Consider the following 27,918-nt stretch of genomic DNA (forward strand, 5'->3'; position numbering starts at 1 on the left):
GAGCCGGGGTGCCGTGCGGCTGTGCGTCTGGCCACAATCCCCAGGAGAGGGCACCAGCTGGCCGGGAAAAGCGATGCCACAGCGCTGCCACAGGCAGCGATGGCTTGGCCACGCGTGTCCTCCGCACAAGCACACCACAGGCGTGGGAGAGGAGCCACGGAGGCGCTGGGCAAGCCTGGGCGGTGCCGGCACGGGGAGCAGGGCGCCGGGATGGCAGGTCCTGATGTGTCCTCCGGGCCCCTTGAGCAAGGTCCTAATGGCTAAAACAGAGGCCAGGGCCGGCGCCCGGCTGTGCCGAGGGCTGCGGGACAGCGAGCCGCGGGACAGCGAGCCACGTTCCAGCCACAGCGGGTCCCGCTGGGTGCCCCCAGCCCACGCCACGCGTGAGGCTGTGGAGAGGGAGCCCTGTCGCGGTCCCCGGGTCACAGTTCTCTGCCGAGGGGCCGTTTCGGGACCGCTGCAGATTTCACCAGCCGCTGCCCTTGACCGCATCTCTCACCCCGTGCTGGCCGCCCTGGACTTTCCCCGCTCTGGCGTCACGGTTGTTCCCTGGCTGTGGCTGCCGTGTAGCACCGGCTGTAGGTGGTGCCAGGCTGTACACAGCTCCAGGGTGAGCATAGTGCTGGGCTCTCCCACCTCAGCGGCACTGCCTGTGGCGAGGACAGTCATCCCATTCTGTCCGCTGGGATAGGCCCATCACTTGGACTCTGCTTGGTTTAACAGCCTCCAGGACCACCCAGGTCTCACACAGGGCAGTTTGGCTCAGACCTGCTGCCTGGAGCAGAGCCTGGGGAAAGGCCCAATCCCATTAGGACCCTGCCTGGGAGCACTGGGTGCACTCCCAGTGCATGGAAAGTGGTGGAATGAAGGGCCAGACCCTGCTCCCCATGGGCAGGATCTGGGGTGTGTCTGGTCCAGGTGCCCTGTGAAGGTTTGGCCGCATCCACAGGCCGGGCTGTGCCCCCTCACCATCGTGTCTCAGGGCCAGCACTTCCCATGGCGAGGTCACTGGACACTGCCACGTGGCTCTTGCCCCATGGAGGGCGTTTGCTGGGTGGCTCCCATGCACCCCACATCATTGGGAGCCAGTGGCCAGGCCTGGCCTCGTGTCCCAGGCCCCTTATCAGGGGCATTACTCAACAGCAGGCAAAAAGTCGGGGGTGGGCAGGGGCCATGGCTCTGCCTCACTTCTGAGCTGTGGGGTCTGGGGAACCCCCATTCCTGGGCGAGCTGGGGAAGGCATGGCTGGGCTCGCCATGGGCTGGGGTCGGGTTGCTTCCTGCCAGCGGCACCCCCAGCTTTGTGGCTGCCACTGCGGTCCCCCTCCTGCCTTGCTGAGCTGTGATATGCGGGACGGGGAAACTGAGGCACGGACGCGGTGCGCAGGGTCGGGACACGCTCCCCCCGGTTTCGTGGCTCCCCGACCAACGGGGTCCTGGCGGGGCACCCCCTTCCTTTTCTCTGGGGCTGCTGAGGGCCCCGGCCCAGCCCCGGCCCCGCAACCCCCGCCTCCTCCCTCCCTCCTCCCGGGGGCGGGGGGATGAGGGGGGAACCGGGCGGGCTGGGGCGGGGAGGGGAAGGGAAGGAGGTGGGATCATGGGGACGGGACCCAATGAGCCCGAAAAACGTGCACCGCTCGCAGCTCTTTTAGCGCGGCGGAGGGGCAGCAGCAGCCTCTCGGCGGCGTGCGGAGAGAGCCGGCACCCCCGTCCCGTGCCGTCCATCCCCGTCCCGTCGGGCCCGCTCCCGCCATGGCACTGGGCAAGCTGCAGAAAGTGCTGATCAGCGACAGCCTGGACCCCTGCTGCCGGGAGATCCTGCAGGCCGGCGGGCTCCGGGTGCAGGAGAAGCCCGGCTTGAGCAAGGAGGAGCTGCTGCGGGAGATCCGGGTGAGGCAGGGCTGCACCCACGCGTGGGTGGGTGCGTGGGTGGGTGGGCACAGCTGCAGGCCGGCGGTCCCAGGTGGCAGCGGACCCTCTCGGCCGGTCCCCGCCTCCTGTCTGATGCAAGAGCCCGGCCGGTTTCGCACGGCAGATCCCGGACCCCGGCAGTGGCTGTCCCCATCCCGTGACCCACCCGGGACCACCGGCCCCGGCCCTGGTCCCACTCGTTGTGTCTGTCACCCCTTAGGACTGCGATGGGCTCATCGTCCGCTCGGCCACCAAAGTCACGGCCGAGGTGCTGGAGGCGGCAGAGAGGCTGAAGGTGGTGGGCAGAGCTGGCACTGGCGTGGATAATGTGGACGTAGAGGCAGCCACCAGGAAGGGCGTCCTGGTCATGAAGTAAGAGCAGGAGTGTGGGGACGTCCGTGTCCGTGATCCTGGGGAGGCAGGGGAGGCTTCAATAGGGCGCCCTCCCCACCCATGGCACCTCTGGCACCACCCTGTGTATCTCCATCCTCACGGGGCACAGACCCCTGTCAGACACACCACTGACACCACTCTCCATCCCCAGCACACCCACTGGGAACAGCCTCAGCGCCGCCGAGCTCACCTGTGGGATGATCCTGTGCCTGGCCAGGTGAGCACAAGGCAGGATGCGGACAGAGGTGTGCCCTACAGCCCCCTGCCCCACACTGACCCCAGCCTCCTTTTTAGGCAGATCCCACAGGCAGCTGCCTCCATGAAGGAGGGCAAGTGGGACCGTAAGAAGGTAGGAGGCAGGTGAAGCACCTCTGGGTGGTGGGTGCCCATGTGGGGTGTGCTCACTCACTCTCCCTGTGCTTCCCAGTACATGGGCATGGAGCTGAATGGGAAGACGCTGGCCGTGCTGGGGCTGGGACGCATCGGCAGGGAGGTGGCCACCCGCATGCAGGCGTTTGGCATGAAGGTAAGGAGATAGGGCAGGGAGGAGTGATGGGGAGCATGGACCTCTCTGACCTGGCCAGAGCCACCATGCCAGGCTGTAAGACCGAGTGCCCGCTCTGCCTCAGACCATAGGCTACGACCCCATTATCACCCCTGATGTCTCAGCCACCTTTGGTGTGGAGCAGCTGCCTCTAGAGCAGATCTGGCCCCGCTGTGACTTCATCACGGTGCACACGCCACTGCTGCCCTCCACCACAGGTATGGAGTGGGCACAATCACAGGGAGGTTTGGGGAGAGCTGGGGCAGCCCCCAGCTGCTCATAGCCCTCCGTCTGCAGGGCTCCTGAATGACAGCACCTTTGCCAAGTGCCGCCGTGGCGTGCAGGTGGTCAACTGTGCCCGCGGTGGCATCGTGGACGAGGGCGCGCTGCTGCGGGCGCTGCAGTCAGGGCAGTGCGGCGGAGCTGCCCTCGATGTCTTCACACAGGTGAGTGGGGCTGTTGGGACCCCCTCAGCATCACCTTAGTTTTGCCCAAACTAGGGCAGGGCAGCCTGGCAAACTCTGTGGGATTGGGATCAGCAACAGCCTTTCTCAGCTTCTTTCCTTGCAAAGGAGATGGGGTAAATCCCCCCTGCTCTGAGCTCCCAGGTGGATGCTGGGAGCTGATGGCAGGATGGAATTGTGTCTGCAGGAGCCCCCAAAGGACCGTGACCTGGTGAACCACCCCAACGTCATCTCCTGCCCACACCTGGGTGCTAGCACTTGGGAGGCACAGAGCCGCTGTGGCAAGGAAATCGCCATGCAGATCGTGGACTTGGCCACGGGGAAGGGGCTGACTGGTGTAGTGAGTCCCCCTGCAGCACCTGACCTCTGGGCCTCAGTCCCCCCAGCTGTAACCCATGGGTGCATTGCGAGCAATGCTCCATGTGTGATCCCTGGCAGGCTCTCACTGTTCACTCTCTCCCACAGGTTAATGGGCAGGCTCTCAGCAAAGCTTTTGCACCCCAGACCAAGCCCTGGATCGCCCTGGCCAGGGCCCTGGGCACAGTGCTGCGCACAGTGGGCAAGCAAGTGCAGGGTAGCGTGCAGGTCTGCACCCTAGGTGAGCCTGGGTGTGGGGACCCCCATGGGCAGGCAGGAGAACAGATGGACAGAAAGGTGGTTGATGGTGGGATTGGAGCCCAGGGGTGTGCAGGGATGGATGAGAGGATGGATTGGGTGAGAGGAAGGACCAGCTCCAGGCGGGCCTGACCTTTCTGCTGCTGGCTCATCTATGCCTCCTCCCTGCACCCCAGGGACACCCCTGAAAGAGGCTGGGAGCTACCTGACGCCTGCTGTGGTCGCGGGCATGCTGGCTGGAGGGACACAGGAGGTGACCCTGGTGAATGCCACACTGCTGGCCCAGGAGGCTGGGCTGAAGGTGCGTGGACACCCGGGCTCCTGTGCACCTTCCCCACCAAGCAGCACGAGCCTGGGGGCACCCTACCGGGCTGCTAATGCAGCACTCAGGCTGGATGTTCCCTGGGGTGCCTCCAAGGACATTCCTTCCCCATCCCCAGCCTCACGCAGGACCTGGGCACTGAGTGGCTGCATCTCTCTGGCAGGTCACAACCACCCACAGTGATGTGGCCCCCGAGCCCGACAGCAGCACTGGTCTGGTGCAAGTGTCCCTGCAGGGCACCCCACACCAGGTGACGGGGACGGTGCAGGGCAGCACCCCGGTCCTGCGGCAGATCAATGGGGCCACCTTCAAGCAGCCAGCCCCGCTGTCCAGCCCTCTCCTCCTCTACAGAGCCAAAGCCTCTGATCCCAGTGCTCTGGCCACGCTGACCGGTGAGTCCCTGTGGCAGCCCTGAGCTGTAGGGACAGCCTGGGGAACCCCCATGTCCGACCTAGAGCTGAGCCCCTGCTGCAGCAGATGTTGCCTGGAGAGATGGGGAGTTTGGGCAGGGGGTTGTGTGATATGGAGCAAAGGACTTGGGGTGGGGGAAGAAATGGCATCATGGGCCTCTGAGGGTGTTGGGGTGAGCAGAGGCTCAGCTCCCTGCTGGGTGTTGGGGCAGTGGGGCAGCCTGTGGTCCCTAATTCCTGTCCTCCTCTCCAGGGCTGCTGAGCAAGGCAGGGGCCCAGCTCCTGTCCTACCACAGCTCCAGCTCAGTGGCAGGGGAGCAGTGGAGCATCGTGGGGCTCTCAGCCCCCCTGTCCAACCTCAGCGAGCTGAAGCCATGTGTCACAGAAGTCTTCCAGCTCCACCTGCTGTAGACCCCGACTGCTGACAAGGACTCTCCCCATGGCCGCAGCATCTGGACCCTCCCCCAGCTGAGGAAGCATTGCACATGGCCATCCCTGACACCCACACTGGGTTTGGGGTGGCCCCATATTCAATAAAGGGTCTAGAAGGAGAGAGCATGTGGTGCCTTGTCTGTGCGGTCCTTTGTCCTCAACCCCAAACCCCCTCCCTCCTGCCCCTGCTGCTTCCTGACCCTGCTGCTGTTTGCGGAAGGGTGCAAAGGTCTCTGTGGCTGCCAAGGTCCTGTCTGGCCACCCGTGCTGGGACATGGCCCAGAGAGCAGCACTGCAAGGGAGATGAGCCCTCCCGTGAGTACCTGCGTCACCTGTGCCCTCCTGCCCACAAATTTTGCCATGAGGGTGTTTCAATTTAATGACATCATGGGGAAAATGCCATCTTGCCCCCCCAAACTGGAGACTGGGAGGTTGGGGTTTACTTGGCTCCCCCAAAATGTCAGGGCATACTCCCATGTCTAACAGGGTAGGTGACCATGAAATAAAACCTGTAAGTGGCTGCGATCCAAACGATTGTTAAGATGGAGGGACTTGGGGCAGGAGGAGACCACTCAAGACCAGGAGCCAGAGCTGGGCTGCTGCCCCCTCCCATCCACACCTTTATTCCCCTGCACTGCCCAGGTGTTTGCAGAAGATGCCACCCTCTCCAACAGCTCTGGGGCCTGAGTGACTGCTGGCCATTCCCCAGCCATCCAAAGTGAAGTTTCCCACAGAGGCCAGCCCCGGTTGCAGGGATGAACAGGGATGACAATGGGAAAGAGATCATCCCCCTCCGCAGGGCTCACCACTCTGGTGGTCCCACTCTAGATGGGCTTCCTGGCATATTCGCGGCGGTACTTGGAATCAACCCGTGTCAGGTACCAGGTTCCAGGGAAGAGATCCGCCTGGGAGCCGTGGGGAGCGTGGTCAGCTGCAGGGTCAGAGAGGCCAGTGATGCTCAGGGGTGTTGTGGGGTCCCAGCAGGGCAGGGTCACATCCCCCCAACCCCACTCACCCAAGTGATGCGTTTCCTCCCGTTTTTTCATGATCTCTGCGAAGTCTTGTGGGGCCACGCGCTTGCGGGCATCCAGGCGAGCAGGCAGGTCAGCCAGGCTGGAGACCAGCTTGTCCAGGGGTGAGCCTGGCAACGGGCACCCCGCGTGTGAGATGGCACCGCTGGCAGCCCTGGCCCCACAGCCCCACGCTGCCCTCCCTTCCCAGTCCCTCACTCCCCTGGGGCTCACCCGGGGCTGCATCCTGTGAGACGCGGAAGGAGAACATGCTGGCCGCCAGTCCCGAGCCGTAGGAGAAGGCACCGATCCGGGAGCCAGCCAGGTCCCGTGCTGAGCACCTGCAGCGAGAGGTTAGGGAGTTAGAGGAGATTTGGGGTGATGGGGATACAGGGATGTAGGGGTAGTGTAGGGGGCTGCCTCCTTTGCAGGCAGGCTGATCCTTGGGCCTCAGGGACACATTTCAAAATGTGGCCCTGGAGTGTGGTGGTGCCAGGGAGCCCCAGGACGAGGCTTTTGTTCCCCTCAGAGCCTGTCTGTTCCCATGGCTCCTTTCCCATGGGGTCACTCATTCTACTGGGCACGACAACAGGGGTTTTCATCCTCCCGGTGGTGACAGAAGAGCTTTATGCACTGGCCCAGCTCCAGCAAGTTGGGAAGAAAAGACTGGCAGGGAGATGGCATGGAGCAGGATGCATCCATGCTGGGGGTTGTGTGCAATGAAAGCATCAGGTCCCTGTTGAGGCAGGGGAGATGAGTGCTGGGAGATGAGTTCTGGCCCTCTATCCAGCCAGGGAGTGCCCTCCCCAAAATGACCTCCTCCCTCTCCCCAAGCCAGCATTTTGGGGGACTCACTGGGACAGGAGGGAGGCCAGGCAGCCATACATGGATGGTGTGTACATGTTGCCGTTGCGGGAAGAGAGGAGCAGGGAGGGCTTGGTCTTCTGGTTGAAGATGTCCTGGCTGGCTGCCTGGAATGCCTTCTCCACCTCCTTGCTGCTGTAGGTGTCCTCCAGCTTCACACCGCTACCCAGAGAGAGACCAGCTCAAACCCCAGACCAGCACATCCCTGGCTGGGCTGAGGGATGGGGGACATGGCACAGGGACCCACCGGAAGGACTGCAGCCCCTTGTAGAGGCCAGAAGCTGTGTCAGGGTTGGGGGAGGCCAAGAAGTCGTTCAGCAGCAGCCGCCCCACAGACTTCTGCACCAGCTTGCAGAAGGGCGAGTGGAAGATGATGTACTTGAAGTCATCGAGGGTGAAGGGCCTCTGGATGCCATCTGGGAGGCAACATGGGGCCATCAGTATCCAGGGGGCTGCGATGGGCACCTCGGGGCTGCTGCCACTTACCCTGCTTCCACTGGGTCTCTGCCTTCCGTCGGTACACGCCGTAGCAGCGGTCCAGCGCCCGCAGGTAGCACTGGATGGAGAGCTGCCCATCCACCACCGGGTACTCAGAGGACAGATTCGGCTTGTAGAAGTCGTAGGCGTGCTCCATGTGGGTTCCGCGCAGGCCTGGAGGCACGGGAAGAGCCAGCTGTCAGAGAGCATCGGGACGTCCCAGCCCAGTGGCAAACACCCAGGGGTGGTGTCTGCCATGCCACCCCTGGAATCCAGCAGCCTCCCTGAGTCACTCCATGGTGCCCACAGGGATGTGGCTAGCCAGCACCCTGGAGTACCCAGCAGGGTCTGGCAGAGCCAGCACTTCTGGAGCTGAGCAGCTCTGCCTGGGGCTGGGACGTGGATGTATGGACCCCAGGGACAGCACCCACCAGCTTGCTATCCCCAGGGTCCCATGACACCAACCTCTCTCCAGCACCAGCGGGGCATTGGGTCCCACCAGCATGGCAATGGCTCCGGCACCTCCCGTGGGCCGTGCGTTCCCCGTGGCGTAGACAGCAATGTCCCCACACACCACCACAGCATAGCGACCTGAGGGAGGACAGAGGGACTGGCAGGGCCATCAGTGGGTGGAAGCCTCCATCCCATGGCCCTCATGGAGATGGTGTGTTCCCACCTCCACGCTGCCAGGTGTCACACCAAGACGGGAAAGAAACAGGGGTGATGGAGAGACTGAACGGTGCAGTGACTCCCTTTGAAGTGGGAGTAACTCTGGGTTTCAGGCCACCTCCTGTCTCCTTCCCCTGTCCCATGGCACCCATCCAGCATCCAGCCCCACGGCATGGTCCCTGCCTGCACTCACCATCCCAGGCACTGGACTCCACCCAGGAGGCTGCGTTGAAGAGCGACGCTGTTCCCCCATAGCAGGCGTTGGTGGTGTCGATGCCCTCCACGTCAGTGTTGCCAGAGTCATGGAAAAGTTGCATGAGGACGGTCTTGACAGCCTTGGACTTGTCGATTACGGTTTCGGTGCCCACCTCCAGGCGGCCGATGGCATCCCAGGAGAGGCGCCCGCGCTCCACCAGCCGCTGCACCACCGTCAGGCACAGGGAGTTGATGTCCTCGTGGGCAGCGCAGAAGCCCATCTGCTTCTGGCCCAGGCCCCGTGTGTACTTGCCGGCCTCCACTCCATCAAACCGCTCCAGCTCCTCCTGATCCACGTACTGGGCAGGGAAGTACACCTCCAGGGCCAGGATGCCCACGTCCTTGGGCCAGGCACCTGTCCCAGCGGCACTGGAGAGGCTGTGGGACAGAAGGAGTGGCAACAATCCCATGGCAGTCTTGGGGACAGAGGGTGGCCCTGGGGAGATGCCACCAGCGAGCAGCCCAGGCTGGGAGCACCCCAAATCCCTGCTAGTTCCCTGTGCCTGGCAGTGCTGCAGGGAAGAGGGAGAGGCTCTGCTTCTTCAGCAAGGTGTAAGAGCTCAGCCAGCTCCCCACCCCTACCCTGGTTATGTCTCCAGCCCCCCCTGGGGATCCATGTGGATGCTCACCATGCCCTCTGCCAAGCCGTGGGATGCTGGGCGCCCCGGGGCGCCGGCTCTGGCCCCGGCGGTGCCCGCCTCGCCCCCCAGCAGCGTGCGGCGCGCCCGACCAAGCGCAACATCTTCGCCCTGGCCACTGCACGGACGAAGGGACGGCCGACCGGACAGATGGACAGCGGGATGAGCCTTGCGTAGTGCTTTTATAAACTGCGTGGGCAGCTCGGCACAGCCCTCTCGGCCTTTATCAGCCTGCCGGACCCTGGCGCTCAAAGGTCACCGAGCGCCAGCCAACACGACAGGGGCAGTGGAGCTTCGGAGGGGGGAGCTTGCGAGATGTCTCCGTCTTGTGCCCCAAAGCCTGGGGACACGGAGCTGAAGCAGCAGACGGGCCGTCCCGCAGCCCCGGCTGCCCTGGGGCAGTGGCAGCTCCGGTGCCAGCCTCACCGGCACAGCCGTGGTCACCGCGCAGTGAGCACGGCGCTGTGTGGCCTCCCCGGCTGCCCCCGCGGTCCTGGGGAGGGAGCAGAGGGCGGCCAGGCTTTGGTGCCGGCACCATCCGTGCTGCCCGGGACGCAGTCCACGTCTGACACGTGCCGCAGCTCTGGCGGGGTAGAACCCCATGAGCTCGGTGGGGGCAGAGCCATCTTCAAAGCCGCAGAGCAAACAGCCACGTGATGCCTGTGGCAACATAACAGTGACACAAAAGAGACCTTTGGTCCCAGTGCTGCTGTCAGCATGGCCGTGGAGCAGTGTTGCAGCCCCCAGATCCCTGTGGAGCTGTCTGCACATGGGAGACCACCAGTCCCCATGCCTGCAGACCCGTCACAGCTCCCCCATCCCCACCCACATCTGTGCTCCAGATCTTCATGGACCATCCCCATCCTGGAGACACTCCTGTCCCCCCACCTGCTCCCCAGGGACACCTGCTGTATTTGGCACCCGAGGGCTGGTATGAGCAAACACGAGTGCTCAGCCAGGAGAGCCACTGGCCCCGCAGCTCCTGGGGACTCATCCCCAAACATCTCTGCCAGCACCGGCAGCGCTGAAGCCCCTGGAAGCTGGGAAGCTCAGGGAGCCGTGGCAGAGCCTGTCTCTCTCTCTCGCGGACCAGCCCAGGGCTTTGCACCAGCACCAAGCTCACACAGCACTTGCATGCTTCTTTTTTTATAGATGTATTTATAGGAATTGTGGGGACAGAGACAGAGGTGGCACGGGAGGGACATCGCCGGCGCGGGGTCCTCCACGGGCCAGGGGCAGTGCTCAGTGAAAGGGGTAGAACTTGCAGACGTAGTGATGCTTCCGGGAGCAGTCGGCACTGGACCACGTAGAGAAGCCTGCAGGAGAGACAGGCGGGGTTGGCGGGGGCCACGGCAGGACGGGCACCAGCTGTGCCCACCGCAGCCCTCCAAGGGGATGGGACCTGGAGGAGGAGGGAGGCGGGGGAATGCCGGCCGAGCCCAGGCACTGGAGGTGGATGCACAGACCGGGCACTCACCGCTCTGGTGGGTCAGCACGGCGCATCTCCCCCCTCGGGCACCGTTCCCAGGCATCCCAGTGGCGACACTGTAGTTATTCCCACTTGTCCACTGCCAGGCCTGGCTCTGTGCAGGGAGAGTGGGGTTCAGAGGCATGGCCCTTCTGTCCCCCAGCCCCCCATCACCCCTGCCGCCCACACCTCACCTCTTGACTCTTTTGGAGTCCAATCCATACGGGCTGCGCGCGCTGGTAGTAGGAGATGGCTCTCGCCAGGATGAGTCCCTCGTAGGCGTCCTCCACCCAGGCCAGGTGGGCGCCTTTCTTGACATCCTGGCACTGCCTCTGCGGGGAGAGCTGTCAGTGCCAGGGCTCCTCAGGGAGATGGGGAGGTCCCTGTCCACCTGTGTACCCCGGTGGGCTTACCTCAGCCTCGTCCCAGGTCCGGGGCTCAGAGAAGTACTTGAAGCAGCTTAGCCCGTAGTAGGACCAGCCGTCGGGGCAGTAGTTTATGTACCTGCCATCTGTTTGGGGAGAGCAGGGATGAGGGACAGCCAGCATCGCAGCCTGGAGAGGAGCGTGGCTCCCTCCTGGCCCCACTACAGAAGCAGCTGCCCCCGAGCCGTGGCACTCACCGACTCCGTGCAGGAGCCCCACGCAGCCCAGCAGCAGGAGGGCGAGTCTGGCCGCTGCCGCCATCCTCCTTGCTCCCTGTAAAGGCTCGGGAGGGTCACACAAGGTGCTTTGGGGACAGGGGATGCCACCTGTGCCCAGAGAGTGCAAACCTGCCCCGCTGTGGGCTGAGCCTAGCCCCTCTGAGCTGCCTGCAGGAGATTACAGGCTGTGCCTCCCTCTCCGCTCCCCGGCACAGGTCACTGCCCCATGCCCGCACCCCACAGCCCAGGCATGGCTTGGAGTTCCCAGCCCACGCTGGCAGCAGATTGTCCTGGCCCCATCAGTCCCAGATTCGGCAGGAGGCATCTGGGAGAGCCAAGCTGCTCTGTGGGGACAAGGGGAGAGTGCTGTCGCGGACACGGGTCGGGGGACCCCATCCCTGCCGTGGTGCAGCAGCGGCAATGGCACAGGCGGAGCCGGGGCCGGTGGGGCTGCAGGGACTGCGTGCACGGCGGCATTTTCACGCCCTGAGCTCGTAGCGCTGCCCAGGCTGGGGAGGCAAATCGGCCGCATCAGCGCAGTTCCCCTTTATCTGGGCTAATCCCTGGGCACTGGGGCCGGTTTGCAGACTCAGCTCGTCTTCCCCTCAAAGAAGCAGCGACAAAAGTCAACGCAGGGCTGAAAAATGCATCATCACAGCCTGCCCCATCCAGCGAGGACAGAGCTCAGCTCCCCCGGCAGCTACCAGGGAGAGGGACCAGCTCCTGTTCGCCCGCCAGCCAGCTCTGAGCAGCCCGAGGCCCCAGCTGCCTCTTCCTCACCTGTTGTCCGGAGATGGTGAGGAATAGCAGCTTGTCGCGGGTCACCGGGAGAGGAGAGGAGCTGCCCTTTATAGCCTGGTACTCATCAGCACCTGTGTTTGCCCAACTCAGGTGATTCTCACCATAAAAATCTTACTGCTGACCTCCCTCCATCCCCCCCACTTTGCTGGAAAATCGCCCAGCTCTCCACTCTGTTTGTATTTAACGTATCTCCAGAAACAGACAGGAAGAACCTGTCCTAGTTGGTCAATAAACCCCCTGCAATTATCATTAATTGCTCCCGCGATACAGATATAATCTTCCAGCCCAGAGCAGCCTGGCACCTGGCAGAGATGCCCGCTGGGCCATCCCTGGATTGCCCGGGGGCTGGCGAGGATGAGCCCCGGGGCTGATCCCCCGATCCCGGCCAAAGCATCCCTGCGGCCAGTGGCCGGGCCGTGGGTCCAACCCCCTGGCACTGCCCCTGTCCCCAACCAAGGGATGGCACCCGGCCGGGCCCCGCGCCCTGCCCGGCTCTGCCATGCGTCACTCACACACCGCCCTTGTTTGAACTGCCGGGGGATGTTTGCGAGCAGGATGCGGGACGCCGGGATGTGGGAACAGCCTGCAGCCGGGGGCTGGCGGTGCCATCAGAGCGGGGAGGGTGCCCAGCCCTCAGGCCCGGCGGTGACGCAGGGCTTCGTCACTTCGTGTCCCTCCTGGAGGAAGGGGCAAGTCCCGCAGCAGCAGCCCCCCACTGCCCCTGCCCCAGGCGGGTCCCTGCAGCCCCGGCCCGGGGAGGCTGCTGCCGGCATGGAGCCACAGAGATGAGCCCCTGGCCCCAGCAGCTGGAGACCTTCGGCAAGGTCTGGCACAGCCTTCTCTGCCATGGTCCTTGCTTCTTGCCCCGGGGTGTCCTCTGCACCTCTGGGAGGCAGCTGGAGTTCTCCACGTTCCTGCTGCCACCACGCTGCTCTGGAGAGTCACTTCGCTGGTTCCTGATGGACCAAAGCGGCTTTGAAAGATCATCCTGCCGCCTGCCCCGTGGCTCCCGCAAAGCTGCCAGCTCCTGCCGCTGCCAGCTCCAGCCAATGGCTGGCTCTCCTTCCCCCCAAAACCCTTGGTGCAGGCCAGTGGGGAGGAGAGGAGCTGCCCTTTAGAGCCTGGTGCTCACCAGCACTAGTGTGACCCAGGAGGCAGCAACCTGCAGAAGATCCAGAGCCAGGGCTGAGCCCTGCTTCTCCCCACATGGAGAGCTTGCTGTCAGGCTCAAGCCCTGTACACCCCACGGATCTCCCATGGGATGTCCTCTGTGGCAGCATTTGCTGAAACATGTAGCCAGTGAACGCTGCTACACCCACAGGGAGCAGCTCCATGCCGGCATGCAGAGGCAGGTCTGGCTTCTGCCCCGGGGACGGAGGAGGATCAGACCCCTGTCCTTCACCCACACAGTGGGATAGAGCTGCTGCTGCTTGCTAGGCACTCTCTGGGATCCAAGGGGTAAAACCTTCTCATGTCGAAACACAGCTGCTGTCTGCTATCACTTCTGAAAGAAACAACACCTGCCACACATCACCTGCCCTGATCAATAGGGGAACCCTGCAAACAGCAACTCCCCAGAAAACAGGACTCCACCCCTGATTTATGAAAAACTGAAAAAGTTCCCCAAAAGAGCCTGAGGCTCCTCCACTGCTCCTCAGTTAGATAAGGGATGCCGCAGCTCCCTGCCTGGATGGTTCCATTTGGATGCAACACAGCAAGTTCCCACAAGCCCCTGGCCATCCCAGGCTGGGAAGAGGCATGAGCAGTCCCGAGCAGACACAGCTTCAAGTCTCAGCCTGAGCACCGGTAAACTCAATGCAGCTGTGCCAGGGGCTTGGCAGAGCTTGCTAAACTTTGGCACAGATGTGCAAGCTGTGGGAGAACATGGATGAATGCCTCCCGGAGGTTTGGACTCACCCAGCTGGCTCTACCAGGAGATAAAGGAGCTGCACTGTTTGAATATTAAACCCTTAAAATACCCCCAGCAGCTTTAGCCCAGCTTGGCATCGTAATTCAATTACTGGCTCCATCCAAATCCATAGTGAGAGCTGGAAAACAGCCACGTGAGCACCAGTGGAGCCCAAGGCTCCAGTGGCACCTCCGTGCTCCCAATACAGCATGGCAGCTACTGACAGTTTGTTTTCTGACTGCTCAAGTCAAACTCGTCAAGCTTGAGGCCAGTACAGAGGAGTGGTGATTCCCTGTTTCAGAGATTGCAAGATCACTCTATGCTCTTAGTCTGGAGAAATGGAGGCTCAGGGGGGACCTTATCACTCTCTTCAACAACCTGAAAGGAGGCTGTAGACAACAGGTGGGGGTTGGTCTCTTCTCCCAGGTAAGAAGCAACAGAATGAGAGGAAATGGGTTCAAGTTGCACCACAGGAGGTTTGGAGAGGATACAAGGGAAAATTTTGTCAATGAAAGGGCAGTCAGGCATTGGATCAGACTGCCCAGAAAGTAGTGGAGTCACCATCCCTGTAATGTTCAAAACCCATCTGTATGTGGCATTTGGGGACATGGTTTAGTGGTGGACACAGCAGCGCCAGGTTAAAGGTTGGACTCTATGATCTTAGGGGGCTGTTTCTACCTCAGGGATTCTATGCGTCAACTGCTGAGACAAAGCCAGGGGGGCAGCCTCAGCTCCAGGGATGAGGGTGTTCTTCCCTGCTGGAAGGACAGAAACAGCCAAGGGAAGCACGCAGGACCTGAGAGAGCGAGCGAATCCACAGATCCACTGACCACTGCCCGACCCACCCTCGCTCACCACCTTTCTAACAGCCACACAAATGCCCCAGCCCTTCCCTGGCTCCCACGGGCAAGCAAGAACTCTTATCCAAAGTGCCTAAGAAAGGGCCTATCCCAGTCCTCCCCATCCTTCCCAGTATGCCCAGATGCTTGGCTGCCAGTTACTGCTTCCTTCTCAGATAACTAAGAGACCCAAAATCCATCTGCTACACACACACCAGGCTGCTTCCAGCTCCCTTGGGTGGAGCTAAGTGGTGGGGTTCATGTGGTGCTGAGACAGCACCACTGATTAATTTATAATCTGGTGGCTGTGCCACAGTAGCCAGGAAAACAAATGAAAATAGCAGCACACAGACACTGGGCACATACTTTTTATTCTGGGGATAAAAATTGCTTATACATTTGGCAGCAACTATTTTCATAAAAGACTTTTATAAAAAATGTAAAAAATAAGCAAATATTTTCCATTATTAATATAGGAAAATGCTGCTGTGTGAATGGTTACTCTACAACTTATGAGATAAAATACCACCTTAAGGAGATATTATCTTTACAAGTAGTTAAAAAAATAAAAAAAAAAAAAAAAAAAGAGAAGAAAGGCAGAGGGCCATTGTATTAACAGGCCAGGCACGGAACCGGCTTCATTCCACAGAAAGCACTCATCTTGTAAAAGGTAGCCACATATATAAAAAGGCACTTGGTTATTTGGGGCTAACGAGCAAAAGCCCTTTGTTTCTTCAGCATAGATGTAGCAACACTTCATTATTCGCAGTGAAACGTGTACCTGGACAGACCCCCAGGAGGCTGCAGGCCCCTCCCTGGAGGTCTGAGTCGGCTGCAGCTAAACTTCAGAGGCCACGCTGCAGCGAGCGTGCTGGGGAACGCTGTGTGCGCCGTGAAAAGCAGTAACTTCACACAGAATTAAAAACTTCAGCCCAAAGTGATGGCCCCGGGAACCAGCTCCTCCTGAGGCCCTGCCTTCATGTACCATAGAGTGGAATTGGAAATAAAAAAAAGAAAGCAACTTTGACTCTTGATGAGAATGGAAAGAAACACCAGAGACAATACTGTACACGGTAGGGTGTTGGATGGCCTGCTCGGAGAGGAGCAGCCCTCAGTCCTTTGGCAGCAGCCGACAGTCCCGAGCTCTTTGGAAGACGTGTCTGCAGCGTTCCCCTGAAGAGGTAGGAGCAAACCATCCCCACGAATGTTCACTTCAGCTGCTGGCTGGTCTGGAGCCCTTCAGAGAAGCGCTACTCTTGTGGACAAAGCAGAAAGAGCGGCTGTTTGTCTAAGGTCAGTGACAGCTGGCTTCCACAACTCCAAAACTATCGGGAGAGCCGCAGGACGAACAGCCCTGCTGTCCCACAGAGCACGTGGGGCACCTCGGCTGGGAAATCTCAACACAGGCTGAAGCTGAGAGCAGAGGGCAGCCCCAAACCTGTGAACCAAACTGCAGGAGGGCAATGGTTTCCCGGCTATTTGGTCTGCTGCCACAGCCCAGCTCCTGGCTTCTGGCACACTGCTCCTGCTGCTGGAAGCCCGCTCGTCAGTCAGTGCTGCAGCCTCCACGCACTGGGAGGGGAAGACAAGGCAGCTCCGACCCAGGGCTGGAGCAAAAGGGACACTTTCCAAAGGGCTGGATGTCATTCCTGACGCAGAAGGACACACACAGCAAACATGTAACCACATGTTTGACACTTCTTGATACTACCATAAAGAGGCAGCATATGGTATCTGGAGGACAGGACACACAGCCACCCTTGGATGGAGGGGAGGGGACTACTGTGCAAGAACGCTGGGAGCTTGTGTTACCAGTTTTTGAAACACTCGTGCTCATCCCAAGAGCTTCCCAAAAGGCCTGTATCAGTTGCAGTGCATCTCTTCTGGCATGGGAGCCCACGAAGGCAGTCATGGACACTCCTGGCAGGATGGGGGCACGGGGAGGGTAGTGTGTCAAAATGGTCAGGGGCGTCTCAGGGAAGAGACACACAACACTGGAGAGATGTGCCCATGGGCCACCGTGGCAGGAAGACCAGGTCAGACCAGCGTTTTCAGGAGGGCAAATAACAAAACAAACAACCTAAAAAGACTATATGTATATATAATCTCATAATACCTGGGGAGCAGGCAGTGAGAACACTAAGGGGTGTTAGTGGGTCTCTATAAGACAAAGACTCTTGAAGAGGGAAGGGTGAAGCTGTGTGACAGGAGGTGTCACTTAACCTGCAGGTGGTTTTGGGAGGTCCGGCTCGCTTGCTGAGCAAGAGTGGACGAGGGAAGGAGAGGGTCTAGGAATGTGAGTGCAGCTCTGAGCTGTGTCAAGACAAGGCAACTTGAACTTGAGGAGAACTAGTAGAAGGTGCTTCAGAGAGAGGTTACGTGGGTAACAGAAGGAGTAACAAAATAAGGATACAAAGCTGGTTTTGGCTAAATTTCTGGAGAAATGACCACAAGATGTATTAAGCTGAAGAGCTGTCTCCCCAAAGCAACGGTGGAACATGTTTAAAAGCAGACTGGAGAATCCAGTGCAGACAGCAGTCACATCCAAGGTGCGTGGGAGTTGGTTAGAAGTGACTCAGCTGGTCTTCTCCATCACCAGCTTCTACAGTTCTCTGTTTAGCATAAAAGCATACAAGTCTACAGCGACCACAGTCCCTCCAACGAAAGAACATCCTGGGCTCATTAAGACTCTTGGATACTAAAATGGTTCTTCATTTCCATCCTGGAAGACCTTCATGAGTTCTGGAGTCCGCTTTAGTCGGGCTGCACCTTGGGCAGCCTTCAGGCGTACACCTGCATGTTGTTCCGCTGCTGCTCTGTCATGTGAGCGGCCGCTGGCCCGCGCTGGTTGTTACTGGGACTGGTTGCCACATCAGACCAGTCAGAGGCAGAGTGTGGGGAAGAGCTTGACCACTGATCTGGAGATTCGGGCGACGGAGTCAGGTACGGGTGCTCCCCTTGTAAGTGCCGGTTGTGGCTAGGAGTCCGTTCTGTGGCCGAGGAGTAGCAGCTGTGCTGGGAGGGAGGCGTGGGGTACTTCCCCATCGAGCTCTGGAACTGGTGGTAGGCCGGGAGGACCGTTTGAGCCACCTGCCCATCCTGCTGAGGGATGGCAGCCATGGAGAACGAGGCGCTGGGCATCTGGGCTAGATCTGGGATCTGGTACATGGAGCTAAGAGGGCCAGCCATGTTCTGAGCGCAGTTTGACTGAGCCTGCTGTGGCAGTGCTTGCTGGTTTATGCTGCCCTTGGGAACCAGCTGGAAAGTCATGATGGGTGGCAAAGACTCCCTGGACACCCCCAGGTGCTTTGCGTCTGCTTGAACCAAGCCGCTCTGCTGAGAAACACTGGGGTGAGCATGCATCACCTGGGGCACCATGCCAAACATCTCGTTGTACTGGGACTCGTTCACCTCCATGCGGTTCATCCACTCAGTGGAGACGTTGCCTGGCCGGAGCCTGCCAAGCCCACTGTTGGGAGGGGTGGTTCTGTGCTGAGAGAGCAGCTGGCTGACAGATGGGAGCACCGTGCTGGACCCACGTCCCAAGGGCTGCATCTCGTGGAGGTTGGAGAAGGACATGGTGTGCGCAGCCTGCACCGATGGAGCGGTCAGCAGCGAGCTGGGCGACGAGTGCAGCACCCCTGGTGAGGGCATCACAGGAGAAGAGGTTGGTTCAGATGCAAAAGCATGGGGCGATTCCAGGGAATCCACCGGTGACAGGGTCACTGAGCTCTCCGAAAACTGCCCTTTCCCTTCGCTGAGGGACTTCTTCCTTCTCCTCTTTGCATCTTTGGTGAGGCTGGTGGGCATGCCTTTGGCATTCGGTTTCCGCGACTTCTTGCTTAGTGAAGCGTGTTTCAGGTTGAGGAAGGACCTGTTGGGGCCACAGATGACTGGGGAGAGGGCAGAGTTCAGCATGGCCCCGGGGTGCCCAGCGGGGCTGTGGGCCACATTGTACTCATTGAGGAGCTGCACGATGTCGTGGTGCATCCGGTCCTGGGCCACATCCCGGGGCAGCCGGTCCATGTGGTCCGTGATGTCTCGGTTGGCAAAATGGTCCAGCAAGATTTTTGCGGCTTCGAAACTGCCTTCCCGAGCAGCGAGGAAGAGTGGAGTCTCCTCCTGGAAAAACAGAGAGTAAAATAGTTTAGCAGCTTCGGTGTGGGGGGACTGAGGTACAGCTCACAGCCCCTTTTGTTGTGGCAGCCTGGGAAGCACTGTTGAATGCAGTGTCACATTAACAGTCTCCAAGGCCCATCCACCCTGAGAAGTGCCCACTGAAAAAGGCAGATTACAGATAATTTCATACGCATCAGTGGAGCACAGGCTGAACTATCTCAGCAGGAAGGGCACTATTGGGCCCTGGACGCTTGGAGGAACCATGAAAGCACTTGGTGCCTTTCTCCCATTGCTCCCTTTAAAGGAAAGGTACAAAAGGCTAAAACAGCCCAGTGAGGAACTGCAGCTTGTTGGTAGAGATGCCTTTTCCTGGTCTTAAAATCAAGAATCAAACACAGCTAGAAGGGAAGAAGGGATTTTACCTCTGTATTTATTTCAAGGAACCTTAGGTGCACCACGTCCATGTGGAATGTGCCAAAATGCACCCCGCAACCTCCCCCCCCCCCAAAAGATCGGGTATTTCATTACAGGTCTTACTAATTAGCATACCTATCAAAGATTCCCCAATGAGAGGCTTGAATGAGCCCCCCCCTCCCCAAGGAACCCTCCCCTGGATGGTTCTATCTTAGTTTACAAAATGTGTTCTGGAGAGGACCTTGGGGTCTGGGGCACACTGATCCCTAACTACGAAGCTTCTAAAATGTCTCTTAGCTTGACAAATAAGTCTAAGAATGTAGGCTAAAAAACACTAAGAATACAAAAGCTATAAAAAGGTATATAAAGGGGTATAAAAGAAAAGGCAAAAAATCATCATGGCATCATTAGCTTTAAAATCCACAGAGCAATACATAATAATCCAAAGAAGAAACTTTAGTCAGGGGAGAGAAATCAGGGACTAAGACACAACAAGAACTAATAGTGAAGCTACAGAACATGTGCACAATGCAGACAGTCAAACAGAGGGGCTTGTCCCCCATATCCACCCTGCACTGAGATCCCTGGAAACATGACAGGACACAATTGCTGCTGTGCTGCCAGATACCTTTCTCTCTGCTAACTGAAATCCAGCTGTTTGACACCAGCAGCACTTCACCTGCTGCTCTCACACACCACTGACTATGTACTGCATTCCTTCCCTGCCAGGAAAGCAGGACAGCATTGATGCCCAGCACTTGGCCAAACAAGGAAGGGAACTGCTCTCAGGTATCAGAAACCCTGTAAGACATTGAGCACATAGGGAGAACTCACAGTCTGGCTTTGGAAGACCTGCACTGAGCACCCAGTTGAGAAAATCTGAACTTAGTTCAGTACTAACAGCGAAGAGATGCTTTGAGTTAGGAAGCACAGGCTTGCTGAGCACCCCCACACTGTACCTTGTTATCCTGCATGTCTCTGTTGGCTCCATTTTTCAGCAGTACTAGTGTTGCTTCCACGTTGTTGACAGCAGCAGCCCAGTGAAGAGCAGATTTACCTGCAGGGAAAACCCAACAACTTCAGTAACAAACCAAGGAGTTATTTTGCTTCTCCTCCAGGATTGTTTAACCAAGCCACTGTGCAGCAGCCAGTTGTTCATTACTGTTGGGGGACTTTGCAGGAGAGCCCAGTGTGTGATTTAGCTACAGAATTCATTAACAGCCCCCACTCTGGGAGAGCAGAACCCACCCCTCCCTGCTCACACCAGGCCAAATATTTGCCCAGCCTGGTACATGGTGTCCACATTACCATGGTCGTCTACGGCATTCACATCAGCCTGGCAATTAATGAGCTCAGCCACCATCCCTTCCACAGCCAGACGTGCAGCCAGAATTAATGGGGTCGTCCCATCGTTCATCCGAGCATCCAAGTCTGTCACTCTGTTACGGATCAGGATCTGGACAACAGGGGAAGACAGATTTTTTTTCAATACAACTACAGACCAAAACTGAGGATTTGGCAGAATCTCAAGAGAAATTTTACAATGACAAAGCAGCCTGAGCACTGAAATGCAAGGACCCAGAAAACAGGTGACAGGGGCAAACAGACCAAATAAATACATGCTAGATGATTTATGCATGCTGAGTTCTTCAAGCTATGAATACCCGAGGAAACTGGATGTAAAATAGCTCTGCCTGGCCACTGCACTGTGGAAGGCACGAGAGCGGGGTTGTGAGTGAACAGAGCATAGCTTGGACAGGCTCCTATAAATACAGAGCCCAGAGCTGTCCAATGGCCATACCTGGAAGACCCCCTGGGCGTCAGCAGCCACGGCTGCGTGCAGGGGCGTCCGTCCCATGTTGTCCCGAGCATTGGCATCCGCCCCGGCATCCAGGAGCCTCTTGGCAGCGTCAGCTCTGGAGTAACGGGCTGCCAGGTGCAGAGCCATCTCCCCAGTGCGGTCTGTCTGTGCCTGCAGGTTGGCTCCCTGGTAGATCAAATCTGTGATGATGTTTGCTGAGGAGTCTTCCCCGTCCTCGTCATCCTCGCTGATGTCGGAGCCGCCCGCACGCAGAGATGCCAACATCAGCGGAGTGCATCCATCTGCAGTGGGGAAGATGGTGATACAGTAACCTGGCAGTGAAGCAAAGGCATGGAAACCTTCCCACAATCCCTCCCCGTTGAGCACCTACAGCTACAGACAATCCCTCCAGTTGCTTTAACCCAGACCTGTTCTCTTTTCTTAAAGCCCAACAGAGTTAGCGAGTTGTTTTCCATCCTAGTAGGACATTAGTACCTACTGCAACCCCAAAAAAACTTAAGATATTCCTCTAAAGACTAAGATCATTGTAGGACAAAAAAGCCTTTGCTGCTGAAGTGGAAAACTTCCACAAAAAGTAAAGGCTAGATGAATTCCAAAATAGAAGCAAGGTCTATAAAAATCAAAGTTGTCTGACAACTAAGTGTAACTGTTCATATAGATGCTCTAATCACATCCCTGGGGAAAAGAAACAGTTGAAGGAAAAATTGCTGAGCAACTAGCCACTGATTATTGGTGACATTGGTGACATTCACTTTGGATATTAACCTGAAGTGAAATGCAGACAAAAGCCTTCCTATCTACAGCAAGATTATCATGAGAAGGACCCTGAAGTTGTGACAGTCAAGCACTCAAAGTTGACAAATGTCCCAGGATGAATACTCTCACACAGTCTGAGTACTGTAGGAGATACTGGTCTTATTCTCTTCAAGCCTCTAGTGATGAGTTCACACTGATGGGATGTCCACAAAGGCTAGTCACACTTGTCCAACCAGGTTCCCTGCATTGTCAGTGGACAGAGAAAGGCTCCTCCAAACCTCTAATTTAACTTATCTCCCTTGGATGAATCTCCCTCTCTGCTGATCAGAGAGAACAGTGCAGGAAGACCACCTCACGCTGCTGATTTTTCACCCTTGTTAATACCCTCCTTGATGCAGGATAATTAAGATTTAAAACATCTCCATGTATTTTCAGCAATCCATAAAAATGCCAAGTGCTTCAGTTTCAGCAGCCTCTGAATGTTACGTGATGTTCGCTAAAACCCAAAGACTGCAGCTGTAGACACTGATGCTTCCTTACTGATTTTACTGCTTTACTGCACACCCTTCAGAGGCACCTGGAACGTAAGAGAGACTGAGATGGCAGCAGAAGTGAACCACACTCTGTGCTAATCACTCCACTGGAGCTTACTAGCAGACTTACAAGACAATCTTTTCAGCAAGTATCTGATTTATCCCATGGGCAAGCAGGGGACAAACAACAGCTTCTCTGCCTGCACAGCTCCCAGTCACAGTGCACCACACATAATGAGGTTCTGTGCACATAAACAAGGTGGTATCTCCTATTGAAAGTAACACACATAGCTCTAATGCCCTGCTCCCATTTCCCAGCTTCTGATCACTGAGCCTTCCTGGCTCTCTGCTTTAGGACAGTTTCAAAACTTTCTAGAAATCTACGGCTCCAGCCGGGGCACAGCGAGGAGCAGGCTCTGCGCGGGCTTCAGCAGCATGCACGCTCCTCCTAGTGGCTCACCACCACAGGACACACAGCCTTCCACCCGGCTCCTTTCCCAGGATTTGTTGGACGGCAGTGAAGTGTTGACGTTGGGCTCGGGTTCAGTTCCAAGATCCAGTCCTGTCTATAGACCCTCTCTCCTGCTCTCCAAAGCTATACCTCCTTTTGTGCTTCTCCCTCCCACTGCTGGCTCTGCTCCCTTGTCCCAAATGAACACTCCTCAGTATTCCAGTCAGGCTGTGGTCTCCTCCGTACTGCCACAAGACAAAGAGCAGAGAGACAGAGCACAGAAAGGAGCTTTCCTTTCCTCCAGCACCACAGCTCTGGGAAAAACCATTTGCAGGATAGGTCTTGCTCAATCACTGCAGTTGTCCTGGACAATCATGCCTAGCTGCTCCACAGGGACACAGCTATAGCACAGCATTAAATCCTTGGAATAATTAGCTGCCACCCCCTCCACAAAGTTTCTCAGGTACGTGCAGCTCTTTTAAGAGCCTTGCAAGTTAGCCACACACGGCTGGTTTTATGAGGCTAGCAAAAGCACATCCAGCTATACAGTCACAATTAAGTGCTTGATGGACTACTAGAGAAAAAAAAGCTGTGGACACAATGTCTTTTTTCCTCCTTCCAGCTTGTTCTCTCAAAGAGCTGGAAAAGAACCCAAAAACATCCAGCTGGAGGCAGACACCCAGCATGGAAAATTCCAGTCTAAACCACTGAAGTTTTAGTAATTGAAAAAAAAAAGGGGGGCATATAATAGGGACAGTTCATCAATTTTAATTATAGGTGGTGTTACCAGTTATGCCTATAATTGCATTTCCCTGGTTACACACTCACAATAACTCTGGAGAAAAGAATGTGCTCAGTGCTCTGGGGGACACAGTAAAAGAATAGCATGGGGAGACAAAGGTGGTGGCAGCATTTTATGAAAACTCTTCTGTTTGCTGTCTTTCAGTAGGACAGCCCCTGAGTACATGTAAAATGCAGAGTGAGATAGCAAAGTCAGGAGTTCACCAGACAGGTACACCTGAAGGTCAGGCACAATGTACTGAAAGCTGGGATGTAAGGAACCCACAGGCAAAATCTCTAGGCAATGCTTCTGGAGGACACTGGAGCTCCTGGATCCCTCTAAATTTGAGAGGCTGCAGAAGGTGCTGGGTTAAGAGAGGGAACAAACCCTTGGTATACTGAGGTGTTTCTCCTCTCTCTAGAAGAGATCTCTACTGTTCAATCTGCACCTGCAGCCAGGATCTAACTCACCCAGTTTCAGATGGCTCCAGCCCAGACACCCGCACTCAAGTCAGTCAGCCTGAACACCCTTTGTAATTAATTAGGGGCAGCAAAGCATTACTGGGGTGTGAACTCTCCAGTTCTCAGACTTCTTGGGACACAGGGGAACTACCTCTCAGAAGGGCCCATTTTTTCTATCTGCCTGCAAAAGTGAGGGTGGCCAGGGCAGAGAAACAGCCACATTAACTGTGAGGAATCCTACCCCTTCTTACTAACCTGTTATTCCAACATCTCTCAGACTTTTAAAATTATTTCTGGTCCTGACAGCTGCTTGCTTCTGATGCCACAGAGAGAAATAACTTAGAGCAGCTTGCTGCAAGCTTCACAATTGTATCTGGATGGCAGGAAAACTACTCACAGGTCAGTATTATTTCATTGCTATTGTTGGACAAAGCTTTGGGTGAACATGAAAATAAGCAGTCTGGAGTCTTAAAAACATTACTGCCTGTACTTGGAAAGCTTTTACCCTGCCACACAACTAGAAGATTCAATAGGGGAAATAAAGAAAAGCTTAAATTTGGCAGAAACGGATGGTTTATGTTCTCACACTCGTTACACAGAAATCCCTCCTTCTCTTTGCATTTAGGAGAGCTAACGGGTCAATGAGCAGAAAAGACAATAGAAAGGAACTGAGAGAATGGATCCAGTCATCCTTATACTGCATGGAAATATTCCCACAAAACTCAATAAAAAAAGGAACCACAGCAATATCATCAGCATCACCTCTCTGCATATGAACAAGAGCCATGTTTGCAGCTCTTCCAACCAGAATAAAGTTCTTGGTCAACTGTCTCCTCTCAGAACCCAGAGACCAGTTATTACCAGATGACCCACCCAGTCCCTTACCAGCTTATACAGCTTTAGTACTACACTCATAAAAAGCAGGAGATGGTTCCCAGGGCATCTAGTCATTTGGGACTGAGGGAGAGCAAGCCTGTCTGCATGTTAAAGAAACCTTCAAAGTCCACAGTTCAGTTTTGAATTCAATGAGTTCATCATCATAAGCTGAAGATATAAATCAAGGAATAAAAAAATTCATGAACAACAGAAACAACAGAGCTGCATTGCTGCTCTGTTCCATGACAGACACCTCACATGCTGCTAATGAGGGCAGACTGTCTGCCAAAAAGTCATCTTATTCAGGAAAAGGCGATCAGTTGCTTCCACAACTGACAACAGACACCTCATAAAATGTGCTAAGTTAGAGAAGTCTGGCATAGATCTCTGCAGTGATCCTGCTGGAGAAACTGGGGGTTATTTCCAGCAGGATTATGCATTCAGAATTTCTGACAATATCGCTTAGGTACACACTGTTATAAATGAGATTTTACAGGTGTTTGCTAAGCGAACTCTTTCTCTCCTGGCTACATGATATTCCATGTGCTACAGACCATGGTTTAACCTTTCCAGCTTTCTTTTCTGGAGTGCACCCTGTGCTTTCCTTGAGCACCATAACATTTCTGCTGGTGCTCCTGCACACTCCATTTAATTTTGAACATTAGCAGCCCCAGCCATTGGAGACAGGGGGGGTTGGTGGGTGACTGGCAGGACACACAGACACTCTTGAGTACTGACCTGGCCCTCTGACATTGACATCCAGAACATCCACTTCTTGATCTGCCTGAGGGGGTGTGAGGGCGAGTGAGGTGCTCCCGCAGACGTCTGCTGCCTCCAGGTGTTGCTGTGTCCACTGGCGCTGGTCTATCTGCTCATCACCTTCTGGCAGCAAGGCCTGGTCCTCAGCCTGGGCACAGGAAACAAGCAGTTGCTTCAAAACACCCATCAAGTGGCCAAAGATACTGAAAGTCCTCAGGGTGTTCTTAGTTTTGGCAGTTTCTTGGAGTTTGGGTGGGGATGTTTGTTGTGTTTTGGTATTTTGTTTGCTTTCTTGTTATTTTAGGGGGTTTTGTTTTCTTTTAAGCTAATGGTGCTCTCCATTTGCTTCTGCTTGGCATTCTCAGCTTTCATACCTCCACCGTACATTATCAGGCCTGAACTGCAAGACATTACATTAACCTTCTTGTCCCTTTTGCTGCAGTAGGGAGGGGACAGTGGAACAGAAGGTAGTTTCTCTACTTTCTCCACCAGCCTGTGGTGGCAGTGTTAACCTGAGGATTTGCTCCTCAGATACCATTAATAGTACATTACAAATCCCTAGGCCAAGGGAGGTTTTGAGCAAGGTAAGTTAAAGCAGATGTTTGTCCCACTAGCAGTTTCAGATAGTATTTAAGTCTTGGAGCTCCTTACCTTAGCTCTCTTTGGCTGAGGCCCATCACCTGCCCAGTGCTCAGTTGTTCCAGGATCAGCCAGGTTACCCTCTGGTATCTGGACTGACAGATTTCTGACAAACAAGGAGGATATATCACATTGCAGGCTGAGCAGGAGCTACTTCTGCTACTTACCCTGCAGAGACTAACAGCAGGCTGCTTGTAAGTTTGGTAGGTTACAAACAGAGGAATCAAGGAATTACAAATTTCAGGCAGCCAACAGTGGCATTAAATGCACTTAGAACTGCAAAGTTGTTTAATTCAGTGGCAAGCCAAAATTGCATAAAACTTTTGAAACTTGCCATTATTTCTGAGTCACTTCTTTGATGCATTGAGCTAGAGATATTAGAAGTTTGTTGTCATCTATCAACCTAAAAAGGCTGCACCTATTCCAGGAAAAAATTAGGCAAACAGTACCTGGCTGCTGATCTATACTGCTCAGTGTCAGAAAACCAAACAAAACCAGGAGATCAGATTCCTTGCTGGCATTTTATACATTACAGTTAATTAAAATTCTTCTGTCCAAAACAGGTGTTTTTAAATTTAGAGGAATAGCCTGAGAAGTTCTATCTTAAAAGGAAGCTTTCTCTATTGGAGTTAAATGCCTTTGATGAAACATATATCAGCCACATTCTCAAAATCCTCTAAGCCACTAATAAACAGAACGTCAGTGGCCTAAGTGCAAACTTACTTGAGTCCAACAGCGTCTTCCCCAACGGGCTCTCTGCGTTTATGGTTACTGGGATCCCTGCGCAGGATAAACCCCTCTGGGAGCCACAGAGAACCATGTTTGCGCTTACGCTTCGCCATCATCACACCCAAGAGAAGGATTAGCAGGATGATCAAAGCTGCCACAGCAAGCAGGTAAAGCAGCTGGGTCTTTGGTGGTAACAAGGGCTCACCTAAAAGTTCCAGTTAAAATACAGTGTGATTAACAAAGTGGAGACAACAATCTCCAATCTACAGACTCTCTTTTCTCACAGTCCTTCCCACAGGGAACATATTGTCTCTATAGAGAGTTTAGGCTTCACTGAGACTGTTTTAAGCACATATCTCTTCTTTTTGGCCTCCCCTGGTCTGGTTTCTCAAAGTATTTTTTCGAGTATATGGCTGCTGAATCAAAGACCTTGCTCCTTCCTCCAGCCACCCTCAGCATAGAGGGAGCTGATCTACATGAAGATACAAGTGTGACCCAACTAGGAAAAGCAATAATGCCAATCTAGTACAAGTCTGCAGCTGAGCCTCAGACTGAAGGAGAGGGAGCAGAAATCAAAGAGATTACATATGGTCAGAGAAGAAAACATCTGGTAGACTGGACTGAGGAATGCCTCCCAGCTTTTCTCTCTAAATGGCACCTTTTCCATTGAATTCATGGCTTGAAGCACATAAATGGTTTTAGTGCAGAGATCACCACTGCAATGCTGTAGTACAAGAGATTACTGATTCTACAAGTATTAAAATGACTGGGCTCTTAGTTAAATGTCCTATCTTACTAACCAGATGTCCCCTCTGTGCACTTTGCACAAACATACCCCTATAACTGGGGACAACCAAGTTAGCTCCCAGAAACCATACGGAACACTGAGACACAAGACGATGATGATCAATAATC

General features: G+C 55.8%; 4 protein-coding genes across 5 annotated transcripts in view; 1 reads left to right on the forward strand and 3 right to left on the reverse strand.

The window, feature by feature from the left end:
* The first annotated feature begins 1,635 nt into the window (after window positions 1–1,635).
* Window positions 1,636–5,216, forward strand: PHGDH (phosphoglycerate dehydrogenase). Its single transcript, XM_032118377.1, has 12 exons — window positions 1,636–1,889; window positions 2,131–2,282; window positions 2,455–2,520; window positions 2,598–2,652; window positions 2,731–2,829; window positions 2,933–3,065; window positions 3,145–3,293; window positions 3,499–3,651; window positions 3,777–3,909; window positions 4,103–4,227; window positions 4,412–4,640; window positions 4,912–5,216. Exons 1-12 carry the CDS (start codon window positions 1,752–1,754, stop codon window positions 5,067–5,069), a joined length of 1,590 nt encoding a protein of 529 aa, XP_031974268.1. The 5' UTR covers window positions 1,636–1,751; the 3' UTR covers window positions 5,070–5,216.
* A 446-nt stretch (window positions 5,217–5,662) lies between these two features.
* HMGCS2 (3-hydroxy-3-methylglutaryl-CoA synthase 2) lies at window positions 5,663–9,181 on the reverse strand. Its single transcript, XM_032118378.1, has 9 exons — window positions 8,995–9,181; window positions 8,304–8,743; window positions 7,907–8,032; window positions 7,451–7,615; window positions 7,212–7,380; window positions 6,956–7,126; window positions 6,335–6,441; window positions 6,106–6,231; window positions 5,663–6,021 (listed from the first exon to the last, which is right to left on the reverse strand). Exons 1-9 carry the CDS (start codon window positions 9,105–9,107, stop codon window positions 5,915–5,917), a joined length of 1,524 nt encoding a protein of 507 aa, XP_031974269.1. The 5' UTR covers window positions 9,108–9,181; the 3' UTR covers window positions 5,663–5,914.
* A 958-nt stretch (window positions 9,182–10,139) lies between these two features.
* On the reverse strand, window positions 10,140–13,391 carry REG4 (regenerating family member 4). The gene is made up of 7 exons (XM_032118730.1): window positions 12,428–13,391; window positions 11,895–11,986; window positions 11,094–11,169; window positions 10,885–10,982; window positions 10,666–10,803; window positions 10,481–10,586; window positions 10,140–10,319 (listed from the first exon to the last, which is right to left on the reverse strand). Exons 1-7 carry the CDS (start codon window positions 12,522–12,524, stop codon window positions 10,246–10,248), a joined length of 681 nt encoding a protein of 226 aa, XP_031974621.1. The 5' UTR covers window positions 12,525–13,391; the 3' UTR covers window positions 10,140–10,245.
* Window positions 13,392–15,015: 1,624 nt separating this feature from the next.
* Window positions 15,016–27,918, reverse strand: part of NOTCH2 (notch receptor 2) — an 83,124-nt gene continuing 70,221 nt past the window's right edge. Inside the window, exons 27-33 of one of the 2 annotated variants that reach the window (XM_032117201.1) lie at window positions 26,998–27,208; window positions 26,287–26,380; window positions 25,615–25,783; window positions 20,998–21,299; window positions 20,505–20,652; window positions 20,156–20,253; window positions 15,016–18,785 (exon numbers count right to left, since the gene is read on the reverse strand). In XM_032117201.1, coding sequence (XP_031973092.1) covers window positions 17,445–18,785; window positions 20,156–20,253; window positions 20,505–20,652; window positions 20,998–21,299; window positions 25,615–25,783; window positions 26,287–26,380; window positions 26,998–27,208 — 2,363 coding nt within the window. In that variant the 3' untranslated portion in view covers window positions 15,016–17,444. The remainder of the gene's footprint in view (window positions 18,786–20,155; window positions 20,254–20,504; window positions 20,653–20,997; window positions 21,300–25,614; window positions 25,784–26,286; window positions 26,381–26,997; window positions 27,209–27,918) is intronic. The other variant, XM_032117202.1, reaches the window with a different exon arrangement.

Source organism: Corvus moneduloides, chromosome 9 (genome assembly GCF_009650955.1).
Source record: "Corvus moneduloides isolate bCorMon1 chromosome 9, bCorMon1.pri, whole genome shotgun sequence".
NCBI lineage: Eukaryota > Metazoa > Chordata > Aves > Passeriformes > Corvidae > Corvus > Corvus moneduloides.

Coding starts and splice junctions, on each gene's coding strand:
- PHGDH (XM_032118377.1), top strand. CDS start 1,752: ATGGCACTGGGCAAGCTGCAGAAAGTGCTGATCAGCGACAGCCTGGAC. Junction 2,521..2,597: donor ATGATCCTGTGCCTGGCCAG/GTGAGCACAAGG, acceptor CCTCCTTTTTAG/GCAGATCCCACAGGCAGCTG. Junction 2,830..2,932: donor TGCAGGCGTTTGGCATGAAG/GTAAGGAGATAG, acceptor GCTCTGCCTCAG/ACCATAGGCTACGACCCCAT.
- HMGCS2 (XM_032118378.1), bottom strand. CDS start 9,107: ATGTTGCGCTTGGTCGGGCGCGCCGCACGCTGCTGGGGGGCGAGGCGG. Junction 7,381..7,450: donor AGAGACCCAGTGGAAGCAGG/GTAAGTGGCAGC, acceptor GTTGCCTCCCAG/ATGGCATCCAGAGGCCCTTC. Junction 6,232..6,334: donor CTCACAGGATGCAGCCCCGG/GTGAGCCCCAGG, acceptor GCCCGTTGCCAG/GCTCACCCCTGGACAAGCTG.
- REG4 (XM_032118730.1), bottom strand. CDS start 12,524: ATGGCACCGCCAGCCCCCGGCTGCAGGCTGTTCCCACATCCCGGCGTC. Junction 11,987..12,427: donor AGTTCAAACAAGGGCGGTGT/GTGAGTGACGCA, acceptor GGGCAAACACAG/GTGCTGATGAGTACCAGGCT. Junction 10,983..11,093: donor GGGGCTCCTGCACGGAGTCG/GTGAGTGCCACG, acceptor CTCCCCAAACAG/ATGGCAGGTACATAAACTAC.